This window comes from Trichosurus vulpecula, chromosome 1, assembly GCF_011100635.1.
Source record: "Trichosurus vulpecula isolate mTriVul1 chromosome 1, mTriVul1.pri, whole genome shotgun sequence".
NCBI classification, from domain to species: domain Eukaryota; kingdom Metazoa; phylum Chordata; class Mammalia; order Diprotodontia; family Phalangeridae; genus Trichosurus; species Trichosurus vulpecula.
In genome coordinates, this window is record NC_050573.1 from 506,192,880 (window position 1) to 506,218,918 (window position 26,039).

Sequence of the window (26,039 nt, forward strand, 5' to 3'; positions counted from 1 at the left end):
CTGTTCCAACTGATGTACTTTTCTATTTTTTAAACAGTAACAATAGTTTTAGTGACTGCTGCTTTATAATATAATTTTTAGCCTACAAATGTTATTGTCCCTTCATTTCTTTTTCTATAATTTCTCCTGATATTCTAGATCTTTTATTCCTACAAATGAATTTTGTTATTATTGTGTCTATCTTTGTAAAGTATAGCCGCTTCTACTACAACATGAAATGTGTTCCTAAAAATCACTGCCCTATGTAAAACTACAATTAAAAAAAAAACCACAGGGCTTGTGGGGAAAATGAGATTAGGGCACAATACTCCAAAATTTCATTAGTGACACATCAGAAAAAGATAAGAACCTAATAAAAGTAGCAGCACGGTTTTACATGTTTAAATGCTTAAGAAATGCATAGATGTGCTTGCTTCGGCAGCACATATACTAAAATTGGAATGATACAGAGAAGATTAGCATGGCCCCTGCGCAAGGGTGACACGCAAATTCGTGAAGCGTTCCATATTAAAAAAAAAAAAGAAATGCATAGATACTATAATAAATAGTGGCAATATCTGTGACTTCAGGCTGCTGCTTGGCCTGTACCTATTTCCAACAGGCCCAGGTCTAGGGCTGGCAAAGGCTGGTTGCTATGGATCTTCCTATTCTGCAACTCCTGGGTCTGGAAGCCATGATTGAAGGTGGGGGAGAAGGCTGGGATAGATCAGCCTTCCTAGACCCACTGTTCCTACTATACCAGAAGATACACAATAAATATGTCACTTTACTAAAAAGATCTGAAATTCGCATTTAGAAGTGGGCATTGAAAGGGTTTCAGCTTGCGGGCTATTGTGAAGCCATACAGTTTTCTGTGTTTTCTCACTTTCTGGAGGCCTAAATCGTGCACAAGCAAACACAAAATTTGTTTTTGCTCAAATCATTCCCTAATACATCATTTGCTTTGGAACAAATTTCCAAATAAGTGTTATAGAAGAACTGACTGTATTCTCACGGTCATTTGATCACTTAAATTGTAAATTAATTTAGGTAGTATGGTTATCTTTATTATAGTGGCACAGCAATAAGTACTGAAAATCACTCCAATCAATCTAAGCTTTTTATTTCTTTAAAGACATGCAGGTAAAACATTTAAACACTGTATGTAAGCACTTGCAGGCAGCTAGGTGGTGCAGAGGATAAAGTGCTGGGGCTGGAGTCAGGAAGACTCACTTCCTGAGTTCAAATCAAGCCTCAGATACTTACTAGCTGTGTGACCATGGGCAAGTCACTTAACCCTATTTGCCCCAGTTTCCTCATCTGTAAAATGAGCCAGAGAAAGAAAAGGCAAACCACTTCAGTATCTTTGCCAAGAAAATCTCAAACAGGATCACAGAGAGTCAGACATAACTGAAAAATGACTGAACAAACAACTTAGAAGCACTTTATGAAAATGCTACAGTATCAAACATAACATTACACAATGTATTTTCCAAGAGTCCTAGAGGATATATGAGCAATCACCAGAAAGAAGTTTGCTCATCTAGAGAGCTGTTGCATAGGAAATAGATCCAGTTTTCTGAAATAAGTTGGTGTCTCAGAGGTTTTCTCTTCTTTCTGTTGTGTTTCCACCTAGATTTGCTTAAGTTCGGATGGTGTAGCACTGATGTAAAAACAAACAAAGCTAAGGGTTTCCTAATACACAAAGAATAACGTTGTTGCTAGTTTGAAGAAGAAAGCAGCTGTTGGTATTTTACTGGTTGTAGTTTTCCACCATGTGAAACAGTTATTTATTCAACGTGTATCATATGTTCTTAGGATACTACTAGTAGGTACAATACCTATTTGGGGAGGATTAGCTTCTCTAAACATGAACAAATACTGGCAGAATACAGAATTTACAGAGTTTCGATTGTTTGGGGAGATGTTAAATATATTCTATTCTCTCTGTTTTGGACAGTGTTAAAGGAAGTGCTTTGTACTGATCTTGTAAAACAGAAGGTTTGCAGCTGGTGATATTCTCTACTTGGCTCTTTTTCAGACTTTTTTTGTTTCCTTTTGGTACATTTGATAAATTTATGTATTTTTGAGGATGACTAGATACAGCACCCTGTAGCTGAACTGCTATGGGAAGGTGGGCTTTTTTTTTCCCTTTGAAGCTGGCAAAAGAACATTTTCCCATCAATTTAAGTACCCATGTGGCCAGAGTCTTGGAATGTACCATCTGAGACAGAGTGAACATGAACTCACTTCCACATATTGTCATAATCTGATTTCATTGAACCACATTTCAGTCAGCAGGTACTTAGGTACCTACCTATCCACACAGTAGGGTTTGGGGGAAGACAGCAAAAATATAAGATCCAGCCATACCTTTAAGGAGTTGCCAATATGGCTGAGGATATCAAGTAAATACAGATGAAATAATAAGATAAAATTTACTTCTAGACTGTGTGAAGTTTACCATTAAGTAGTCAAATCCCCTCAAAGGAGGGACAGATCAGGGGGGCATGAAATATCAGAAATTTTGTAGGAGAGAAAGAACTCTGTAGGAGAGAAAGTGAGCTCTGAAGAATGATTAGGCTTTATAAAAGTGGAGGGAAGACCGGGTAGTCAGTAAGACAGTAGGAGCATGATATACGTAGGGGTCAGTCTTAATTGAAACAGGATCCATGTTGAGGTATAGTAGGAAATGAGGTTGGATAGAATGAGTGGAGTCAAATTATGGAGTTCTCCAAAATCTGGGCCAAAGCAGTTGGATTTGATGCAGTGGGGGCCATTGAAGCTTCGTGAACAGAGCAATGACATGATGCAAGTAGTATTTTACAAATTTTCTCTTGGCAGTGGTATATAAAAATGGATTAAAAGTGAGATGAGTATGAAGTCAGGAACCTAGCTTAGGATTTGCCACAATAATATAGTTATGTAATGATGGAAGCCAGGAGTAGTGAAATGGAAAGGCAAGGCAAATATGAATACCTATTCAAAGGAAGAAATAATAGGAATTGGTAGAAGATTGGATCTGAGGAATGAAAGGAGGGGAGGGGTCAATGTGTTTCCTAAGATTTCTAGTCACTCTAGCCTGGGACACTGAAACAATAGTGTTAGTAGGGCTAGAAATAAGATCACTAGGAAGGAAATTCAGTTTTTGATGAGGATGGGAATGACACCAAGTTAGCGTCCAGATTAATGTGGTCAGTTCTCAACATGTTGAATCTGAGGTAATACACAAATGGACATGTCCTGCCTGAAATATGCAAAACAAGATAGAGCCAAAGATTTTATAGGTACATTTTTTTCCGCTGTAACTCTTGGACTGGCCATAAATAACAGTGGCACATGAAAACTTGAGCTGATGAGCACTATAAACAGTACTTGAAATGGGTCTGTTGAAATAGAATCCACATTGAGGAAGCTAAGTGAAAGCTGAGCTTAGGAAAGTTATGATTATTCACAAAAGTATGAACTATGATATCAGTTTTCAGATAGCTAGAAGAAGCATCTATTCTACAATATTAAACAATAAAGAAATATATCTATTTTTCTTCTGCTTACAACTCTATTAAGCATTGCCCACACTTTAATGAAGCATTTGTGAAGTGGCAGAGAGTGTTGATATATTGGCAACTTAGTATTTATTATATGGTTTATTTTAGTGGAAAAGCTTCTAATCTGGGCTTTTCACAAAAGATAGCTTCCTTTTCCTTGCTTCAGGTTCACATTTGGCTCAGTTCTTCCTTGGTTCACATTTTCACCACCCACTGAGTTTACCTCTTGAGCTCTGGCTACGTTTTCATTTACCTGGCAAGTTTTCCCCTGCTCAGCATGTCTGCCAGACAGAGCTTCCCCTTCATAGCCTCTTTTCTTGAACAAATGACCACTTGGACTGTACTCTTCACTTATTTAGAGATTCAACCCAACTCAAATTCTAGTTCATAACTTTCTGTACTTCATTACACACACACACACACACACACACACCACTCAGGCCAGCATATGCTTGTCTTGGTTCCATGTTTGACATTTGTTTTATTTGCAGATTGTAAGTTTTTTGTTTTTTCTGAAAACCTAGCAAGATGCTTATTACTCACTTTCTATGACAGATACCTTGTCTCTCAAACTGAATAAGCTTTATCTTATGTCCCTTAATTTTCTGTTTAATCAGAAAAAAGATTGTTGGGTATTGGATCACAGTGCCCTTGCTTGGAATCTTCACAGTAATAGGTAACAGATGTGAGACCAAAACAGTGAACTGTTGCATAACTGTGTCTCATGTTAAATTCTGTGCATTTCAAGTATGTGTAGTTTGCCAGTAAGCATGAGCAATGGCTTCATTGAGTTGATGAAAATGGTCCTAAACAATGTATGTTTATTTCTAGAAAATTGTCTTCGCAGTAGGAAAGACCAAAGTGAGACAGAGTAAGATTAGTTCTACAATTACTTCCCTCAAACACATTCAAACGCTGCTTGTTCCCTTGTGCTGCCACCTGGTAAGCAGTCACCAATACTCAGGAGTATGCTGATAAATGTTTAACCATTGGCTCTCTGAAAAAAAAATACTCACAACATATTCATTTTTTTTCTTTTAAATAGTATTTCATTTTTCCAATTACATGCAAAGATAATTTTTAACATTCACTTTTTTTAATAAAATTTGGAGTTCCAAATTTTCTCCCTCACTTTCCCCTCCCCCCCAAGATATAGGTTATACATGTGCAATCATGTAAAACATATTCCCATATTAGTCATGTTCACAACAGTGATAAGCTTAATCTGCTTTATTAACATTTTCTCTATCACTTTCTTAAGTCTAGACAACAAAACAAATAATGAATCAATCCTTGATTTGTAGCATTTGATACTGAAAATTTAAGAATAGGCTCATATGAGCAGGTTTGAGCTGGCTTTAGCACAACTTTGAATATGGGATAAATCTGACACCGTACAAACTTGGTACTATTTCTTTTTCTTTTCTTTTCTTCCTTCTCTCCTTTCCCTTTGTCTTTTCATGCTTTTGTTGGCATTACTTACTTGGGCCTGATTTTTGAAATTTTTTCTTAAAATGTGTCCCATTCCTATAATATTCATTTATTAGAATATAGTAAACAGCAACCCTTAACAGAAACTTATTCTTATTCAATGGCCAGTGCCTCTGATAGATTCCAAAGTTCACAGAATTATGCTTTCACCTGTGGTGCATGTGGAGACATAAAGAATGAGGATGGCCTCAGTAGAAAGTATTGATACTCCCAGAGGAATGGCCACCCAGCAACAATTCTATTCTTGGTCATTTAGGATTCCAATTTCCAAGTTGTTTTAAATTTAAAAGGAGATGAACATCTCTAATATCATTATCCCAATGGGAATGGCACTCCAAAGATGAGAAAAACAACTGAAAATTAGATCAAGTATAGAAAGAGGAGGTACATGTTGGCAGCTAAACAATTGTGAGAGTGTAGAATGATAGATTCTCAAGGTATCTGAAAGAGGGGAAGATACCAAAGGTATTAAAAAAAAAACCTCCAACTTCATTACTAACCAAAAAAAGATTAACAAGATAACATCAGTAACTACTGACCTATATACCTAATTTCCCATCTTTTAAAAAATTATAGGAATCATCCATACATAGCTTGGCATAGTGAAAAGATTACCAGATTGGGTGTGAGAGGATCAGGGATGGAATTGCAGTTGTAATTTACTACCTGTGTGACATTGAGCAAAACCCAACTTATTTGTGCCTCAGTTTTGTCATCTGTAAAATAAGAAGGTTGTCCTCTGAGGTCCCTTCCAGCATATAATATTCCACAGTGAATTGTACTGTTACCATTTGCAAGACTAAAAAAAACACAGGATGCTATTATCTAGGGTCATAAATCTAAAGCTGAGAAGGTCCTTAGTGGCCTTCCAGGCTAACACTTTCATTTTAAAGATGAGAGAAATAAGGTCAAGAGGTGAAGTAGCTTGCCCAGATTCACACAGGCAGTAAGAGATGAGAGATAGGGCTGGGATTTTAATTCAGGTCTCATGCTTCCAAGTTCAGCTCTCTATCCACCATGCTCTATGTATTGTTTGTTGAGTATTTTTTAAAAATTGCTTCAATAAAGCAACATATCTCCTTTAAAGCCACCCCTCTACCAAGGAGTCTCCCATCTATGTGTCAGAACTATCAACATTTTCTCGAAAGATATAACAGTAGAGGCAACCTTGTGAGATGACCTCATTAATATCATAAATCATAAAATGGAGACATTAACATGCCAAAGGCACTTGGATTTGGCATGGTGGGAGTACAGCATATGGTCAGAGGGATTCCTAGAGATCTTTCAGATGTTCCTACTTATGGATGATGTGTAGATTGCACTGAATTCTGCATTATAGTTTCACCTGGATGAGACCTATGCCTACTTAAAAGAGCCACTATGTCAAAGCTGAATAAAGAATGCCTGTTTTTTCAGACTATTATGTATTTGGAAAGATAATTTATAGGGCGCATCTATCATAGGTCTGTATTGAACCAGTGAGTTTGTAGCAGAAATGAATATAAGGAGGACAGGGGATTGGATTGCCTTTGGTCAACTTCAGAGTCCCTTGAATATTCAGCCCAAACTTTGCCCTGAAACAAAGGCCATCTTTTTAATGCCAGTATTCTTCTGGTATTGTTCTATGCCTGTGGAGTCTTAACATTCTCTGAAAATGGATATAACCCAGAGGGAAATGGAAAGGTCAGTGGTGGGTTTGAGTAGACGGAAAAAAAAAAGCAATTGTATTACAAATGTGGTGGAAAGTAGAGGAGACTTCTGGCCAAGATGACAAAATAAAAGGCAATAGATGCTAATCATGGTGGTTTATGCTTGTAATCCCATTCTTGTAATTTCCCAGAGAGGGAAAGGCTAGTAGATCGTTTGAGCTCAGGAATTCTGAGATGCAGTGGGCTAAACTGATTGTGTTTGTTGAGCTGATTAGTAGAGGGATTGGGCCTGTGAGTGGCGACTGTACTTAAAAAAAAAAAAGGCAAACCCACCCCCCACCTCCAAAACCCAACAACAACAAAGGAAAGGCTTCAGGTCGTCCATATAAACCCCAGTAATTATCTGGAAAAAGTCCTAGAAAGATCAATGATAAAGAAAATCCAAGTGAAACGGAAGTAAATTCTTCCTATATTCCAGAACTTTATAAAAAGATGGCCAAAAGTCATCAAAGGCCAACAAAGGTTATCACAAAGGAAACTGGCATATACCTTAGGTAAATGAAGAAACTGAAAGAGGTAGGGAGAAGAACTCTGCCAAGGAAGCCCCCACAACCCCTCACCCCACTCATCCAGAGGTCCTGAAAATAGCACTGATCTCCAGGGGATGGAATAGAAATGCTTAATGATGGTGCTGTCACAAGTCAGCTTGAACTCCAGTAGTTGAGGACCCGATACTAGTTCTTGGCCTTGACCTATTAAATCAGACAGGAGGACATATCCAGTCAGGCAATTAACTAGTATTTATTAAACACTTACCATGTGCCAACATAGGTACTGAGAGATACAAAGAAAGATGAAAAAATAATTCCTGCTCTCAAGGAGCTCACAATGTAATGGTGGAGAGCCCCAGTAGGTCATTGAGCAGACAGGACCTGGCCATCCATTCTTTTGGAGCACTAGAAATCACAAATAGGAAACAGCAAATAATACATGGGCTCCAGAGCCAGTGGGGGTGGAGGAGAATATTTAGGAGACCCGAGACCAGCATGATTTTCAATATCTCATTGGGCACTATCAGGCTGATAGCAAAAGATAGAACGAACTTCCATTGAGGATCAGAAAAGAGACGACAGATCAAATGAAGCACAAACGCACAGTGGAACGCTCAGGAGAGTGAGTGAAAAGGCAGGAATTGAGGCAGAAGATGGAGCCTGGTACCATCTATCCCATTCAAATCCATAGGAATTGCTTCCAGATTACAATAGAAAAAACAAACAAGGCCTACCCAACTCATACAAGATTCTTTTAACAATCTTGGCTATTCTCCACAGTACTGACCTCAACACAAAATCACCATCGCAGAACTGCAACTAAAAATAAGAGTAAAGAGAAGAAAAGACTGAAGACAATGAAAAAATATTACATATTAAGAGAAATCCAAGAAGTAAACAAAGAAAAACAGAATAAACTCATAACTTTAAGTAGAGCATGGGGGGAAGGGAAGGGTTTGACCATGAGAAATACCAGAATACCTATCTGGAAGAAATGAAACAAATAAAAAAGTTAACCAATAAATGAAGTGAGATTCCTGAATGAAAAAATTGGAAGAATTAGACAGTTGAACACCTTTCCCAAGTAGAGGACTCTTCTCCCATGAAAGTATAATGGAAGAAATAAAACTCAGTGACTTAATGAGACAACCAAAAGTACCAAAAACAAAGTCAAATGATTGAGAGAGGAAAAAAAAGAAAAAAAGGAAGAATCTAATCAAAAACAACAGACTTGGAAAAGAGGTTAAGAGAGATAACTTAAAGAATCACTGGACTTTCCACAGACCATGACAAAAGCAAGCAACCTGGACACTGTATTTCAGGACATTATAAAAGAAATCTGCCCAGATCTGTTAGGACCAAAAATCATAGTTGACTGAAACTCCAAATTAAAAACACCTAAAATGCCATAGCCAAAACCCAGAGCTTCCAGAACAAAAAAAAAAAGTACTTTACACAATTAGAAAAAAAAATAAGTATCAAGGAACCATTGACAGGATCACATAAGAAAGAAGAAATTACTATAAAGAAGAGGAAAAATCTTAGAGTATTTTATTCCAGGTGACAAAATATAAAGTCTTACAACCAAGATACAGAAAATATTAAAGGTTTATTTACCAGTAAAATCCTACAGTGGGGAAAATTGATCTTTAATAGGATAGAGGACTTTCATACATTTCTTATTAAATGAATAGAAATTTTGAAATGCAAACACAGGATTCAAGGAGAACCTAGAAAAATGCAGACATCTGTCTAATTGGAAAAGAGCTAAAAGAACTTACTTGTCCCTTCAAATTCCTATCTTCAAAGATCACAGAAGAATAAATAAAACAAACATAGGCCTAGGTGTGGTTTTGTTGGTTTTATGGGAGGGAAGAAATGAGGAAGGGGAGAATTATCTCTCATAAATGGGGTGCATATGAAGAAGATTATACAAATAGTGAGGAAGGGGAACAGACATCTCATGACCTCATTTTTGTGTGAACTAGACAAAAAGTTTCACAGAAAGAGAGAGAGCGAACAAAGTATCTCAAAAGAGATATAACAGGGAAAGGGGAAAGTAGGGGTTTAAGAGAAAGTAGAATTGGGGAAGGAAAAATTATTTTCAGCTTTGAAGGATTGATCATAAAAGGGAATTTAAAAACTGACAAGAGTGTAAGAATGCAAGGTTGGTAAAGAAAGGAAGGACAAAAAAAATAGTCATGGTTCAACCACAGATGACTTGGACTGACTAAATTCCTTCTCTTTCTACCTCTTTTTGTAAGGAGAGGAGGGCAGGATGAAAAGAGGGAAATACACAATTAATAATAACAATGAATGTCAGTGGAATGAACTTAACCGTGAAATGGAGGAGAGTAGGAGGCTAGATTAGAAAGGAGAATCCAACAATATTTTGTTTACAAGAAACATACTTGAAACAAAGATTCACACAGCTAAAATGAGGAATTAACTCAAAATGTATTATGTTGTAGGTAATTCATAAAAAAGAGAGGTAGCAGCGCCCATATTCAGATAATGGTAAACAAATAAATAAACCATGGTTAAAGTGATAAGCAAGTGGGGCAGCTAGGTGGCGCAGTCAGTAGAGCACCGGCCCTGGAGTCAGGAGGACCTGAGTTCAAATCCGGCCTCAGACACTTGACACAAGTACTAGCTGTGTGACCTTGGGCAAGTCACTTAACCCCAATTGCCCTGCCAAAAAGAAAAAAAAAAAAAAAAAAAAAAAAAAAAAAAGTGATAAGCAAGGAAACTTATGATTCTTAAAGACACCATAGACATATATTATTGTTTATTAATTTATATAAATTTATGTTTATACACTTCCATCTACCTGCTTAAAGGAATGCATAATCAAATTACAAGATGAATAGCAAAACTATAATAGATGTGGACCTCAATATTCTACCATCCATGATATTTTTTATTCTTTTGGTATTTTCTCTTTAGTTATCACAAAATAGATCCCTGAGTGCTTTGAAATTGTGTGACATCCAGCACAGATTTCTTATGTATGTATTTAGGCAGGTCTAGCAATTCTTCCCAATTTCATCTTCTTAAAATATCATTGCTACTCCCTTATTTGGCATATTGAAAACTCAGGTAATTTAAGACCAAAGGTGGTATTCCAGTGTCATCAGTGATGAAACTAAATTCCTAGACAAGTATTGGCAAATTTGTTCTTTTTGACATGTTTATTTCCTGCACATTCTTTCAGTTTCAATTGTAAACACTCTCTGGATAATCTGGTTTAGTCAGTTTGCTCTCTGCCACAAATGCTCATCTTTTTTAACATTAGTAGTCTCCTAGTCATTGTGTCAATGAATCACGGAATACCATGATCTCAGTTGAATCAAAACTGCACGTTGTGTAAAGAGCAATGGATGCCAAAATATTGCCAAATTCAAGAAGTGGCTTAAAATGTATGATCAGAGGAGGAGGTGGGTCGGTAATGTAGTCATGACTAAGGTATGGATAGCCAGAGTGTTGCATTAGTATCCAGGAATTTTAAAAAACATATTTGCTATTTTCGTAACTCCTCCAAAGAGGATTTATTTAGGAAAGGACACAGAAGAGAATTGCATAGAATTTAATATTGTTGATAGGTTACTATCTACAGTTATGGCGAGAGTACCCACATGGGTGAGATCAGGGTACTGTAGGAATATCAGTATGTGAAAGATTTTGACAGAAACTTTCAAGCAAAAAAAAAAAAACCCTTGAATTTTGAGTAAAGTAAAAACAAAATAAAAAAAATTTTAAGACTTCCATTTTTTCTCATCTCTAATTTTATATTTTCAGATTTGGCCATAATCTCATTTGCAACTTTAAATTATTTGTAACTTGAAAGTTACAGGTATATAATTAATTTACGAATCTATTTCATGTTTGTATTTAAAGTTTACTTAAAAAAATCTTGACTATGAACTGAGAGGCAGCATGATTTAGTGAATAAGGTACTGGACTTGGAACAAGGAAGATCTGGATTCAAATCCCATCTTAGACTCTTACTAGCTGTTAGGTCCTGGCTGGGCAAGCCATTCAACTTCTTTGGGACTCAGTTTCCTCTTTTGTTAAATGAAGAGGTTGGACTAGGTGGCAGCATCTGAATAAGCTATAAACTTTGTTTTTAAGTTCATCTTATCTACATGAACATGAAAACTTAGTAGGTGGTGAACTCTAAGTCAATGTGGTAGCAAAATTTGGGTTTAAAAATATAGCCAGCAACTTTGGTAATTATTGCACTTGTACTCTGTCAGGTGGAGGGTATCTGAATAGTTGGTGATCAACTGTAGTCCTTGGAGTCAAAAGGCAGAAAGCTCTTTGAGAAGTATTTTTTAAACTTTTTTTATATTAAAATGTGTTTATTTTTACATTTATAATCTGGCCCTCACACTGCCCCCTAAGAAAGCCCAAACAAAATTAAAATAAATATGCATAAAATAAATGTATCATAAATATATATGATCTGGCTAAACAAATTTCCACATTGGCCATGTCCAGACATGAATGACTCTCTCAGAATTTTAAGCTCATCACCTCTCTGGCAGTAGGCTCATTTCACTACTCTGGAGTGGTGGTTTGTCATTGCATTGATCAGAGTAGTAAAGACTTTGAAAATTATTTTTCTTTATAGTGTTGTCTTTGTAGAAATTAATTATTCTACTAGTTCTCTCTTCATGATGCATCAGTTCATAGAGGTCTTCCCAGTCTCCTCTGAAGCTGTCCATTTTGTCATTTGGAGGTATAGAAGTGAGCTGTGACCAGAAATAGTGAAAGACCAATGGAACCAAAGATAAAGTTCAGTTCTTTGGTATTTTATTGAGGTTAAGGTGGATAGTGTAATGTGACCAACTTGGATGATATTTGGGCTATAAACTGTGTTGATAGTATCTTATACCTTTTAAATCTTAAAGTGGATTTAATTCTATTTGGGTATAGTCATCAAATATTTCTTAAACGCCTACTATATGCAAGGTGCTGTGTTTAGGGAGAGAAAAATGTATTAGAGGTAATCTTCATGTAGCTTATTGTGAAGGAAAGGAGAAAAAACAAGTACTCAAGCAGCAATAGCATAAACTACTATAACCACTAGGTGGCATTGGCTAGCAAGATGGACAACTGCCGGGCATCACTTGAGCCAGGGGTCCTGTCTGAGAATGCCCAGGAACTCCATAACCATTCCCTTTGCAGCGATGGAACACTCTCCTAGCAAATCCGTGCCCCTCATCCCCTCCACTCACAGATCATCTCTTTACTAAAAGGTGAATTATTTTAAATACAGCAACATGATTGCCCTACCACACAAGCTCCTCTGGCTATCGACTCATCTTTAACAAGGAGTGCCCTGGTCTCGAATTCTTTGCAGACATGTAAGTCTGTAATATTAGCTCCCCATTTCACTCCCCTCAATGGTTAGCAATGATGACTCTAAGCCCTCAGTCTAACTCAATCAGACAAAATATCCCTTATCTCTGTAAAGAGAAAATCTCTCCACCCCCAGCTCTGTACCTGTGAGTCTTAAATAAGACACAACACAAAGTTTAGGATTTCTGTTGATTAGCAGTTTGATCACTTTTAACAACTTAGAAGAAAAAGTAAATATAGAGAAAAATGGCTGTTGCTGACCCATAGGGGCATTTAACTCTCCTCTGAGAAGAAGAAAAGGGGAGGGGAAAATATCTCCAGCTCTCTCCCCTCCCTAAGCAGGGACTTAGCAGTGCAGTGTTCACCCATAATATAATTCACACTTGAATCGTTCTTACTGTTCTGGCTCAGCTCTCATTACAGCTAGACCTTAGCCATCTGCTTTCTGTGGACCTACACTCCCATCTGTCTTGCTGATACTACTGGTGCTTGGCCTTCACTTCAGGACCTGGGACGGACTGAGTATGGGAGTATAGGCTGTCTGTACAGCAGAGTAGTGCTCTCCTCTCCAAGTTCCCTTCTTCTCCTCCCTTAAGTTCTGGCCCCTGAAGGAATGGCCAAAGAGATTGGTTAAAGTTAGTGAAGTTCAGGGAGAAATACTGGTCGTGAGAAGACTGTAGAGAAGATGGCGTATTTAAGAGAGTTCTTGAAGAATGGCTTTCATTTCAGTAGGCAGAGATGTGGTTAAAAATATTACAGTGTGAGTAATGACGTGAATACAGAAAAACTCAGGGCACATTCATGCATGGAATGACCAGTGGCATAGTTTTTAGCAAGAGAGGAAACTTGGTCTCTATGTCTGTAGAATAAACACCTACACCAGTGAATCACATGACCTAGGAGGTGAGCTAGTCCAACCAACCTATTATGTAGGAGAAGCCCTGATACAAGTGGCTATTGAGCAGTATAGGACATGGAAAGTAGTACAGTGAATTATAAGGATGGAAGAGTTGTTTGGGGAGAAATAACTCAGAATTTAAAATGCCATTCAGAGTTTTGCCTTAGGTAAATTAAAAATTGTCAATGGTGTAGAATGTAAATTAAAAACTGTCAATGGTGTAGAATGTATTTATTGGAGGGGTTAAAGACTGCAGACAGGGAAGCCAATCAGTACTTTTTCAGTAGTCCAAGCAAGAAATGATGAAGGTTTAAATTAGAGCGATAATAGTGGAAAGAATAGGACCAGATCCGAGAGTTATATCAAGGGGAATCCTGCCTAAGGTGACCTTTTGAATCCATTTAAATATTTTCCTCAGGTGGGGATGACTGCATACATTCAACTGAGCTACTGAAAGAACCCTAAATTAAGTTGTGAGGTTGACGTACCACTTCCCTCTACTCATTCAGCACTTGTTTCTTTTGAACAAACTGAGTGAGGTCTGATGGCCTCCCTTTGAACCCAAATCCAAGTAAGATGCCTTAGAAGACAACATAGACTGCATCTGTTTTAACTCCTTTCCTGTGGCCTCTGAACTGTACTGTGTCTATTGAGGTAATTAAGAGGTGCTTTGTAATGATGGATTGTTTTTGGCAGAAGAGAATCGACGTGAACTCTGAGGCAGCAAAGTATAATGGTTTTTCAGCCATGGCATTTTGTATCGTCATCATATAGGTTTTGTGCAGTACCCTTAATTATCGATCAGAACTAGATACCTTTATAGAATAGTGCTGCTAGTGAGAAGGACCCAAGGCTTATGCGTAATGAAAATGATTAATGTGTTTGATGTTGTCTCTTTGCTGTACTGTCTGGGGGAAGGGAAGCTGGCTTTCTGAATGATTCATTGGAAAAGGCCAGGAAAGGTCATTTCTGTCTGCCTCCTGTAGTAAGTCCAAGGCATGTCTTGTCATGCCATCAATGTGTTCATTTCAGGCTGGGAGTAGGGCTTTCTGGGTAAATTTGAGGTTACTGAATCTTTTGTAGGCTACTTGACAGTTATTGGTAGAGGACATCTGTAGAAGAGATGTAGCTGTTATCTGGGACATTTCTAAAGGTGAGGCATGGTCAATTCTGTTTCAAGGTTATTTTGCTAGAAGTAGGTATAATTGATACTTTCTAGACATCTTTCTTGGCTAACACACCCACCTTTATTCTTCCTCCTCTTGCTGTCCTTCATCACCTCCACTTCTCATCATTTTTTCATTTCAGTGAAGTAAAAAGAAAATGAGTATTACTCAACAGAAGGAAGTGGTTTCATATGTATTCCTTAGAGTTATATCAACTTTTGGTCTTATTGTAGATGAGCTTAAAATGATAATGTTAATATCCTACTTGTTATTCAGTCTCAATAGACCTCATTACTGAAATATGTCCTGGAATTATCATAGATTGATTACAAATTAAGGTAAACATTCACTCTAGAGTTCACCTTAAAACTAAAGGGGGCTCTTCTTTTTTGTCTTTAATAGTGTTTATTCTCTCCTTTCACAATTAATACTTAACAGTCATTTAGCATTACCAATGCTGCTAGCTTTCAAAATTTTTTTGCCAGCTTTCTTTGCTGCCAAATTTGATTAAATTTAATGTTGCAGGATTCAGAGCATATTTTTGACTTGGTATACACAGGCCAAAAATAAAAATCTGTTAAGGTTATACTGATTTTTCCAAATTTGGTTTATGTAATGACTTTTCTGATGGTTATCGATAGACTTCCTATCTACTGATAATTTTCCAATATTATCCCCTCAAGACAGATAATAGGCAGAAAATATGATTTCCATTTTTCAGATGGGAAATTGAGGCTTCAATTCATTTAGTATTTCTGGGGGTTGTAAATGACTATATCACTCTCTAAGTGATTTGTCCATAGTTCCTTGGGAATTTTTGTGCTGGGCTTGGGGACTCTTCTTACTCCAAAATGTTCTTCTATTTCATGAATGGATAAAGCTTTTAAGGGCTTTCTATGTGCCAGGCACGGCGCTTAGTGCTGGGGATACAAATACATTCAAGCAAGTCAGGCCCCAGTCTTAAGAAGCTTACGTTCTAATGAGGGAAGACAACAGATAGAGAGAAACTTGGAAAAATGGAGAGGCATGGTGGAATTTGCTGGGAAGTTTCATGGAGGCCTGGACTCTAGAAAGATAAGTCAAAAGTTTACTCATGAGAGCTGGAAGACCCAGGAACTACACTCATAGGACCATTAGGTTTAAAGCTAGAAGGGAACTCAAGCAACCTTTGGTCTGAGACCTTCTTTTTTCCAAATGAGAAAACTGAGATATCTAGAGAGGCCAAGTGATTTCCCAAAGTTACACAAAGTAAAGCAGCAGAACCTGAATTTGGATCTGGATCTCTGACTCCAAATCCAGTGGGTTTTTTCAGTGCATTGTACTACCTCACTATGGGTATGTGGCCTCTTTAGTCTATCTCTGTTTAATGAAAAACAAATTAAAATGACTTCCCTGATTAGTATTTTGCAATAATTAATGCAGTCATTTAGGAAAGTGGACCCAAAGGATCGCATGTTTTCTAGGCTCGCCAAAAATCTCTTAACATTTCACAGAACCAGTATGACTTAAAGGTTAGCATTTGCAATATGCAATTTTGCATTTTGGCCTTAGTGAGTTTATGGAAAATGTGATGTATAAGGAAATGGACATTTTTTCTTCCTCTTGTACAAAGATAATTGATAAAGATGCTATTTTTAAAATGTTTAAAAAAACCCAAAACATTGCATATAACTTCACCTTATGTCTAGGTCACATATGCCATATTTTCCTATAGTGCTGATATGGAAAAATGGCTTTAATGTCTGTCAGTTAATAAATAAGCATTTATTAAGCACCAACTATGAGTCAAGTGCTCCTTGATCTCAAGGAGTTCATAGTCTAATGGGGGAGACAATATGTAAAAAGTTATGTCCAAATAAGATTTCTACAGGATAAATTGGAGATAATCAACAAAAGCAAGGCACTAGCATTAAGAGGGATCAGGAAAGGCTTCTAATAGAAGGTAGGATTTTTAGCTGGGACTTGAAGAAAGCCAGAGAGGTAAGAGAAGGGAGGAAATTCCAAGCATGGGGGACAGCCAGTGAAAATTCCCAGAGTGGGAAGATAAAGATAAACAACAAGGAAGCTAGTGCCACTGGATCACAGAACATGTGGGAGGAATAAGGTGAAAGAAGACTGGAAAGGTAGGAGGGAGCCATGTTATGAAGGGCTTTGAATGCCAGAGGATTTTATATTTGATCCTGAAGGTAATAAGGAGCCATTGGAGTTTATTGAATGGAGTAGGTAACGTGGTGAACCTTGAGGGTGTTTACACACAAGGTAATGGAAATGATAAGAAATAAAAAATTATCAGTTGACTTAGAAGATGAGATGAAATTGAAGTTCAGACGGAGATCACTTTTCCCCCCACTGCTTTGATGTTGTTTATAAATCCATTACTATTTTGTACTAAATTTTATTTCCATTGACTGGCAAAGTAGGGGGCTATGGCCTAAATTTAGCCAAGACATTTCATGATAAACTAATCAGAGTGTGGAAATACGGGTTGTATCCCACACTCTCTTTGATGGCTAACTGTAGGATTTGTCTCCAACATAACTATACTTATCTTTATTCCTCAATACTTTCCCATTTACTTTCTACATTCCCATTTCTATTACCATTCTCCATGCTTTTCTTGCTCTCAGTCCCTTCCCTTCTAAGTCAGTCATTGAATTGTCAGAAGAGTCATCATCTAGACACTACCTTGGGACCCACAGAGGCAGCTATGCAAATGCCACTGTGAAAATTCCCCTCTCATCCCAACACATTCACCCCCTTTGCCCATACTTCCCCTCCCTGCCTAGTTTGTGTCATAGAACATGCATTTGCCCTGGGCCACCCATCTTTAACTCCTTACTCTTTCGCACCCCACACATTCGATTACTTGCCAAGTCTTAGCATTTTTATCTCCACAACAGCTCTGGCATCTCTTCCCTTGTTTCTTCTCACAAAGCCCCAGCTCCAATTCAGGCCCTTATCACTTCACACCTGGAGTATGGCCATAGCTTCCTAATTGGTCTTCTTGCCCCATGTGTTTCCCCTCTTCAAAGCATTCTTCTCACAGTAGCCAGTAGTTTCCCTAAAGTGCAGGGCTGAGCAATGTCACTCTTCTATTTAGTAAAATCCAGAGTCTCCCTGTTGACCGAAGGATCAAGTATTATTTCATCTTTAATCTCATCCTTTTTAAGTTTCTTTTTTTCTGTAAGTTGTATAATGTGCACACTTATGAATAGAGTTATGTATTAAAAGTTTATAAATTAAAATATAGTATGTGTGCATGCTCAATTTTTATTTATAGGAGTATACAATCAAAAATTTAGAGACCACTATAACTTTAAGGCAGGTACCTAATTTCATTGAGAAATAAAACATAAAAGTTATTTTCTTTCATCGATTTCTTATCACATACCTTATGAAACTTATTTTTCTTCAGATTAATTATGCCCTAACATTAAGCGTTAGTTTTACACCTTTTTCCCCTGCTATTTCTTGCCTTTCCTCTATTCTTTGCTGCTTCTTCTGTCTCTCTGTCTCCCTCTCTCTCTTTTTCTCATGTCCTCTCCTCTTCTCTCTCTCTCTCTCTCTCTCTCTCTCTCTCTCTCTCTCCTCTTTCCCCAGTCCTGGCTCATACTTTGCCCCTCGTTTTGTCTGCATGCCCACAAAGCATGCTATAACAAGTAAAACTCCACCCTGCTTAAGAACTGAAGGCTTCGGGGAAAATCCAGTGACTGAACTCTTAACTACTGATATGTAAGTCTCACAGCGCCTGTGTGCAAAGGTGCTACTTCCCCAGCAGTTGCTAGCTAGCATGCAGTTTTGAAGGGGCGGAATCCTGTTCACATAGCTGAGATGTGATTCGTCAAATTTGCAGAACTTTCCCCTTAAAATCTCTACACGACTACCAGTCTTCCACCCCAGGGAGGTTTTTCTTTTCTTGGTTTCTTTCTTTCTTTTTTTATGTTGAGACATTGACTTGCAGCTTCTCAGAGTGCGTGTCAGCTACAATCTAGTCTCCAGCAAGTTACACTGACACCATGAACTCAGAAGCTGATGAATCAAAGGAAGGTATGGTGTATTTTTTTTTTGGTTGGGGGTGGAGTGGGAGGTGGCGGGGGAAGTATTGGAAAAGGTGGGATGACAGGGTGCTTTTTTAAATAAGCTGTACGTATTTTCTCTTTTGGAATTACCTTTTGCAGCCAGAATAGTAGAGAAGAATACAGATTTTGAGTTCATTTTTCAACGTGCAGCCATTTAGTGGAGACCGAGACAGAGAGGAGGAGGAGGAGGGGAGGAGAGACCTGGCACAGGCTCTAGAGGAAGGACTGCTCTTTAGATTTCTCTAGAAACAAAATCGCTCAAGTATTAACTCCAAGGACTAGAAACTTTGTGAAATGGCATCAACACAGCAAAGAGCTGGATCCCTCCTGGAAGAAAGCTCTAAGGATGGCAACTTAAGAAGAAGAGACTTTGGAAACAGGAAAGGTTGTGTTTCTTAATGAAAGAGGAAACTACGAGAGAGAGAGAAGTGAAAGATCTTTATTTTAGACATAAGCATTCATTTTCTAACTTCCTTTCCCCTAGTAGGGTATTTTTGGGGGGGAGGTGGAGGAATGATGAAGAAAGAAATGTGAGGGAGATTTTGTATGTGTTTTACACTGAGAGGAGTGTGTCAGTTTCCAATTTTTCCAAAGCAGAGGGTTTCATTTACTCCCAAACTGATTGAGTGACAGGGCTGGAAACTCGCCAACAAAAACACAATTATACACTACTGTTAGTTTGGGAGTTTATTTGTGTGTGGAGGGGTGTTTGTGTGCTTTATTTCCTGAAATTTTGTGTACAAAAGGCCACTTGTGAGTGGGGGGTAAAGAAAAATCAGAGGGTAAAAAGTTAAATACTCTTCAAGCTTGTGGAACTTTTCTTTTAAAGCACTCCCCAGGGAAACTGGCAAATTTCAAGCAAATCACAGTGGTGTTGGCAATCGACTTTGGCTGGGAAGGGACTTAACAGTCTCCATTTGGGTAGAGGTTAGCCAGGGAGAGAAAAAGCCTTTAAGAAACTTGATTTTCTTTTCCCTTTCTATTCCTCACTCCCTTCCCCCACTAAAGGTTAAGTGTTTTATAAAGTCATTACTGTGGACCTGAGTTTACCTTATTATGCCAGTTGAGGGGAACAGGCAATAAAAAGAACCCTTGTTGGACAGGAGTACAGAGCTGGCTTTGAATCAAAATGTATGGCTATAAGCAAGGATTTGAAAATTCTTACTGAACCTAGTGATGGGGGAATAAATGTATAGTGTGGCTACTAAAATCATTTGAGGGAGATTGGAATATGGATTGTATTTTTTTTCTTCCCTACTAACTGAAAAGTAAATAGGAATGAATGCAGGAGAAAAATAGCTATTTGAGTAGGGGAGAACTCCATAAATCACTACAAGCTATCCGTCAATCCACAAGCATTTATTAAGTGTTTACTGTGTGCCAGGCCCTGTGCTGGATACTGGGGATCCAAAAGACAAAAAAAACTGAAACAATCTTTGCCTTCAAGAGAGAAAAGCATTAAAATACAAGTACTGCAAACAGTTAGGGGCTTAATTCTTTTTTCTTTTTTGAATGGTGAGGGAGGAAGGGAAGAAGTATTATGCATTCCTCTACAGACATTTCACTTTCCACCTACCAAGAGAAGACAGTGGTTTGCAAGTTGAGGCTTGAAAAGGCCCCTGAGTTACACACAGGAAGCTGCTAATACTCTTTTTAAGTGGACCTCCTTAGCCCTGAAAAGTCCTTTTCATTTTGGTCAGACCTTTAATAATTTAGATTCCACAAATTCTCTAGAATTAGCTTGGGTGCTTTTCACAAAAATGTCTGAAATTTCAAAAAGTCTTTGGAGGTTCCAGGGTCTTAAATTGATGGAAGTTGGGGGTATTTTGCAGGGGTCTGATCAAATACTTTTATCAACCAGGCAGAACTATTCTGGCTCTTGCTGAAAGCTTAAGCAGCAGTGACTGTATTATATGTATCTGTGAGGGAGCATTCTGGGTCAGAGAATTCACCTTAGCCCTTTCATGAGGGCAGAGTTTTCACTAGGCTTCAAATCTGATTATCTCCGAATTTATATTCAGTTATCAGCAGTCAATCTGTGTAGAACTATGTCAACAGTCCAGTTATCAAACTTATCCATACATGTAATAACTTGGGCTTTCCCCTCCTTTACAGTTAGCTCTCCCTATTTAGTGTGAAATCATCACTGTCTAGCCAGAGTCCATTTTGTAGGAAAATGCCCATGGATCTCTCTTCTGTTTGCTTTCTAGTAATAGGATATATTTTAAAGTCATCATTCCAAAGTGTTGATGAGTGACTAGTAACATATTTTGGGACTAAATATGAAGGGGGGGGGGAAGGCTTTATATTGTATCACAGGCATGCATACATGAAAAGATCTCATGACTATTGGAAACTTAGGCACCTTGGCCTAAAATATTCTTGCCGTTGTCATACGCCATTGCCCTTCCTTTCTCTCTTTACCCTTCCCTCTCACTTCAAAATAATAATAATAGCAAACATTTTGAGTTTCATGATTAAACATGGAATGGCTACTAAAGGTTGAATGAGTTTAACATGTCTGGACTTAAGATAAACATGAAAAATGGGGAGTTCAGTTAGAAACCTACTTTGAAGAAAGGATGAAGGCTATTGAAAGGAACGCATCAACACTTTAGTTTCAGAGTGTAGCAAGAGTGCAGCTGTTGACTACATTCCTAGTGTACATTTGCTTCTTGTAGAATGAATGCCTTTCCTTATGAAATAATTGGGAGTAGGGGAAAAGTTAACAGCAGCAAAGGCCCCTAAGGCTTTTGCTCTTGTTGAACACTTAAGGTTACACGATAAGAGATCCAAGATAATTGGAAGTAGCTTCCTTCTCCACATAATGCTGTCTTCTGAATTAGACACCCATTAGACTGGCCCATTACAAAGTTGTAGGTTCCAAAAAGGAAGATAAGTATTTACAAAGTAGGGTGAGCCTAAGTCACTTAACTAATTACATGCTGTATAGCGTTTGTCTTTTTACAACTATCCTTTCTGATTTCCCAAAAAGGATATTTATTTACATGATTTATTTACTCTGCACAGTAGTCCAGCTACATGCATCTTGCTATGGTAAGGGTGTGTCCCCCTTAATGCTTTCCTTGGTTGATTAGCTCCAATTTATCCCACGTATACCTTGTTTATATGTAATTATTTCCCTGTCTTCCCCATTAGATGATGGACTCTGAAAGCAGGGACAGTCTTTTACCTTTCCTATTATCCTTAGTACTCAGCACAGTACCTGCTTTCCTTGTAGAAACTTAATAAATGCTTATTGATTGCCAACTGGTGCTTGTTCTAATTCTGATTCCGAGATTGAGAGTTGAAAGCCTCTAGGCCAGGGGGTTCTTAACCTTTTCTTTGTGTCACAACCCCCTTTGGCAGTCTAGTGAAGCCTATAGTCACCTTCTAAGAGTAATATTTTTGAAATAAGATCCGTAGGATTACAAAAGAAATAAATTCTTTTGAAATAGAATTATGAAAAATTTTTAAAACAAGTTCATGGACCCCAAGTCTAGAACCCTTTATCTAGACCAGCCCCTTCATTTTTACATAGGGAATTATGTATCCCTAGAAGGAAAAGTGGAAAGAATACTGAATTTTTAGCTAGAGGACCAGAGTTCAAATCCTGACTGTACTACTTGCTACCTTTAAGTTCTTGGGCTAGTCACCTAGCCTCTCTGGGCGTCAGTTTTTTCATTTGTAAATTTATGGAATTGGACTAGGTGACTTTTAGATGTTCCTTTGCTATGAACCTATGAAATGACTTATCCAAGGTCACGCATGCAAAGTGACAAAGACAGAGTTTCAAACCTCAGCCCTCAGGTTCCCACTGTAACTTGGTTTGCCCTATAAGCACACAGCTAACTTACACTATAGATAAACAAGACATTGTTTTTTGAGGCTGGTTTCAAATTCACCTTTCCTTGTGAGAAAAAGTATCATTGAAGGAGTTGAAATGGGAAAGAATTGTGTAGAAAGGATACAAGAGCTGTCATTCAGAGAATGAGTAAAGACTAGGTAAAGGAAGTGGGCTTGTCTGTATATCTCTGTTTTAAAAGTTGTATGTGTTTGGTTTAAATATAAATAGCTGCAAATGTGTCACCTAGCAAAAGGGACAGCTTAATTGGAGCAGAGGCACTAGGTGGTAAGACGCTAGCTCTCACATTTTTCTTCTTGCTTCCTTCATCTTCTGTCTTCCCAATCATTAATTAATCAGCAGATATTTATCTAGCGCCTATTATGTGCTTAGCATAAAAAACATATCCTCAAGTAACTGATCATCTAATTTTGGTGATGATACAACATACATGAAAAAATAGCAAGTGATATAATAAAATTGTAATGAGTATTCAATTGAATATAGGCTACAAAGTATTATAAGAGTTCAGGGAATCGAGGAACTAGGGCTACTGTCAGTTAAACGCTTCCTGACAGAGGCACAACTCAAAGGATTTGGACAGGCCAGGGGGAGGAGACAAAGCAATGGCAGGACAGGTCTAGTACCACAAAGACATTTTCTCAAGTAGGGCACTGGGTGTTCCATTCTGTAGCCTAGGCTTAAGCCTTAAGGCACACTTACTTCCAATAGATCTTGCCCCAGCTTATCAGTAAAGAGGCAGAGGCTTCCAACCCTGGATAGTTCTAGAGTACAGAGAAGAGCCTGGTCCATGCAGCCAAAAGTCAGAGAACAGTGATTAGAATGAGATTGTGGTTTGAGAATTTTCTGGGGCCCTCTCATACCACTCATTTTATAGTATTTAAGATGAGTCATCTAACAATGGCACAGGCAGATTTTTTTTTTAGAGTAAATTAGTTCAACCTCAAATATGTGATAAGCTTGAAAAGTAAAGTTGAGTAGGCTTTGAAAAGGCTGAAGCCTTCCACAGGAAGTGTGAGGTACTGAAGAGACAGTGGGGCTAATTGAAGGGCTTGGTTTTATATGGAAGCGTTTGAGAACACAGAGAGCTGAAGAAGCCCTTGGAAACTGATCTATAAGGACAAGATTCGGTCAGGTGCATGTAAATCCTAGGAATTAGGATACTTTAGAGCATCAGCTATCTCTTCTATTTCAGCATGATTTTTTTTTATTCTATTCTTCAAATTTCCTAATACCACATTGCTTTCAACTTTGGGTTATTCAGGTACTGATTAACCAGCTTACTGTTGTGTTGTGTGTCATGTCCTAATCCAGAGGAACAACCTGACATAATGGATAGAGTGGTCTCCATGTGTGATGCTGCACTTAACCTTAGTGTGCTCAGGCATCTCCCTACGACTTACCTACTAAGTCATAGACTGGCTAAGATCTGCCTCAGAAGACCAGTGTACTTGCCTTTAGGTATTCCCCAGAGGGAGGGAACCTGTGGCTTTGAGGCCACATGTGGCCTTCTAGGTTGTTGGGTGCTGCCTTTTGACTGAATCCAAGTTTTACAGAACAGATCCTTTTATTAAGGGGATTTGTTCTGTGAAGTTTGGATTCAGTCAAAGGACTGTGTAGTATACCACCCTCAGGCCACTTTGGCAGGCCTGACCTAGAGGGCCATATGTGGCCTTGAGGCTGCCGGTTCCTGGATATTCTCTATTGGGTCTCAAATTGGGAGGGAGGAAGAGGTTGGGTTTGCAGCCACCAGCTCTCTTAAGTTACAGCTTTTGTTGGATCAGTAACTTTTAGATTGCCTTAAACCTGTCTTCAACATGTCCAATTATCGGCTGGTACCCTGAAGCTGGTACTCTTTCTCTCCCAGTCTTTCCTCTATCCCTCAGATGTTGTGTGTTTTAGTCATTTTAGTTGTGTTCAAATTCTGTGACCCCATTTGGGGTTTTCTTGGCAAAGATACTGGAGTGGTTTGCCATTTCCTTCTCCAGCGCATTTCACAGATGAGAAAACTGAGGCAAACAGGGTGAAGAGATATGCCCAGGGTCACATAGTTAGTAAATATCTAAGACCAGAACCCCTCAGATACCCAGCTATACTCAGGATCAACAAGATGACTGCAGATTCTGCTTTGGTCTGTCACATGCCCTATCACCATCTCCCAATCCTCTGATCAGCATTCTCCTCACCCCTAGGTGAATTCACTTAAGAGAAATAAACAAAAAGTGGATCTCCTACAAAAAAAGTTGAGGACTTTGTGATACATTGTAAAGAAAAAAACAAACACAACCCTTGATATTAATAATGCCCTGGCAGTGCTTTATCCATATCCTTTTTCCATAATAAAGAGCATCATAGCCCCGCTTAAGTGTTCACTAAACAAAACCTCTATTGATTCTTTAAGCCACAATAACATTAGGGTCCTTTATCTAATTTAACATAACTTTGTTCAGTACACATTACTAAGCATTACATTTGCACTTTTTCTTCCCTCTTCCCCCTCCCCCCCCCAAAAAAAATCAAAGCAAGGAGGTGGACTGTGAAAGGAGGTTTTTATACATAGGAGCATGGCCTATATGAGATACTTGACACTTTCTGTGGTTGAACTTTGGATCCTATATATATATATAAAACATGACATGCAGCAGATGCTTTTAAAAATAAAACTCTTTCAAGTCAAGCCATTATCTGATTCCATTAACTAGTGCTTTGTAGTCTAATATGTAAACAAGGGGTAAGCATAGAAAAACCCAGTTAAAAATCCCTTGAGATGGCTTGCTAGGTGGAGGAGGGAGAAAGATATGTTCAGAAATGATGGTGACATAAAAATAAAACTTTGGGTTAAAAATTCATTTTTAATCCATTTAAACTTTTTCATAGGATAATAAAAATCTTTCCTAACTTGCCTTTCCCTTCTGTCTAGTCAGTTCTCTTCTCCTTGGTCTTTCTCTATCAATACTGGAAATTGCATTAAGTATGTATACTAATAGCAGTTTTTGTTTAGCAAATTCATGATGCTGAAAGATCCGAATAGTATGGATTGTTGAATCCTCTGCCCAGTAGCTGATAGAGATCCTGACAAAGTGGACCAAAGGTAGACAACTAGAGGAAGAAGAAAAAGGACCTTGTAAATTCATAAGCTGGCTATTTTTTTATTCTCAAGAACTTGAGAATTTACTATTCCTGCTACAAAATACTTAGCAAAATTTTCTTTCAATCTCTGTAGGAAAGGTTACAATCATTGAGAAGTTGTAGAATCCAAGTTTTACATATATATACCATTCTTCAGACAATAATGTTGCTCTAAAAGGATCATGTTAATATAATTTTCATAAGTGAAATAATTGTAAATATATTAAGCCTATTTAAAGAAATTCTTTTGAATACCTTTGAGAAAAAATTACTCAATTTGTTTTATGTTTGGATTTTTGTATGTAAATTTTTCTTAA

The 26,039-nt window shown here is 37.9% G+C and overlaps 1 protein-coding gene and 1 non-coding gene across 2 annotated transcripts in view; both read left to right on the forward strand.

Moving 5' to 3' along the window:
- The first annotated feature begins 405 nt into the window (after positions 1-405).
- Positions 406-512, forward strand: LOC118834994. Its single transcript, XR_005009362.1, has one exon. It is a non-coding gene; the product is annotated as a U6 spliceosomal RNA (small nuclear RNA).
- An 18,027-nt stretch (positions 513-18,539) lies between these two features.
- Positions 18,540-26,039, forward strand: part of TNFAIP8 (TNF alpha induced protein 8) — a 49,959-nt gene continuing 42,459 nt past the window's right edge. Inside the window, exon 1 of the mRNA XM_036750681.1 lies at positions 18,540-18,696. Coding sequence (XP_036606576.1) covers positions 18,666-18,696 — 31 coding nt within the window. The 5' untranslated portion in view covers positions 18,540-18,665. The remainder of the gene's footprint in view (positions 18,697-26,039) is intronic.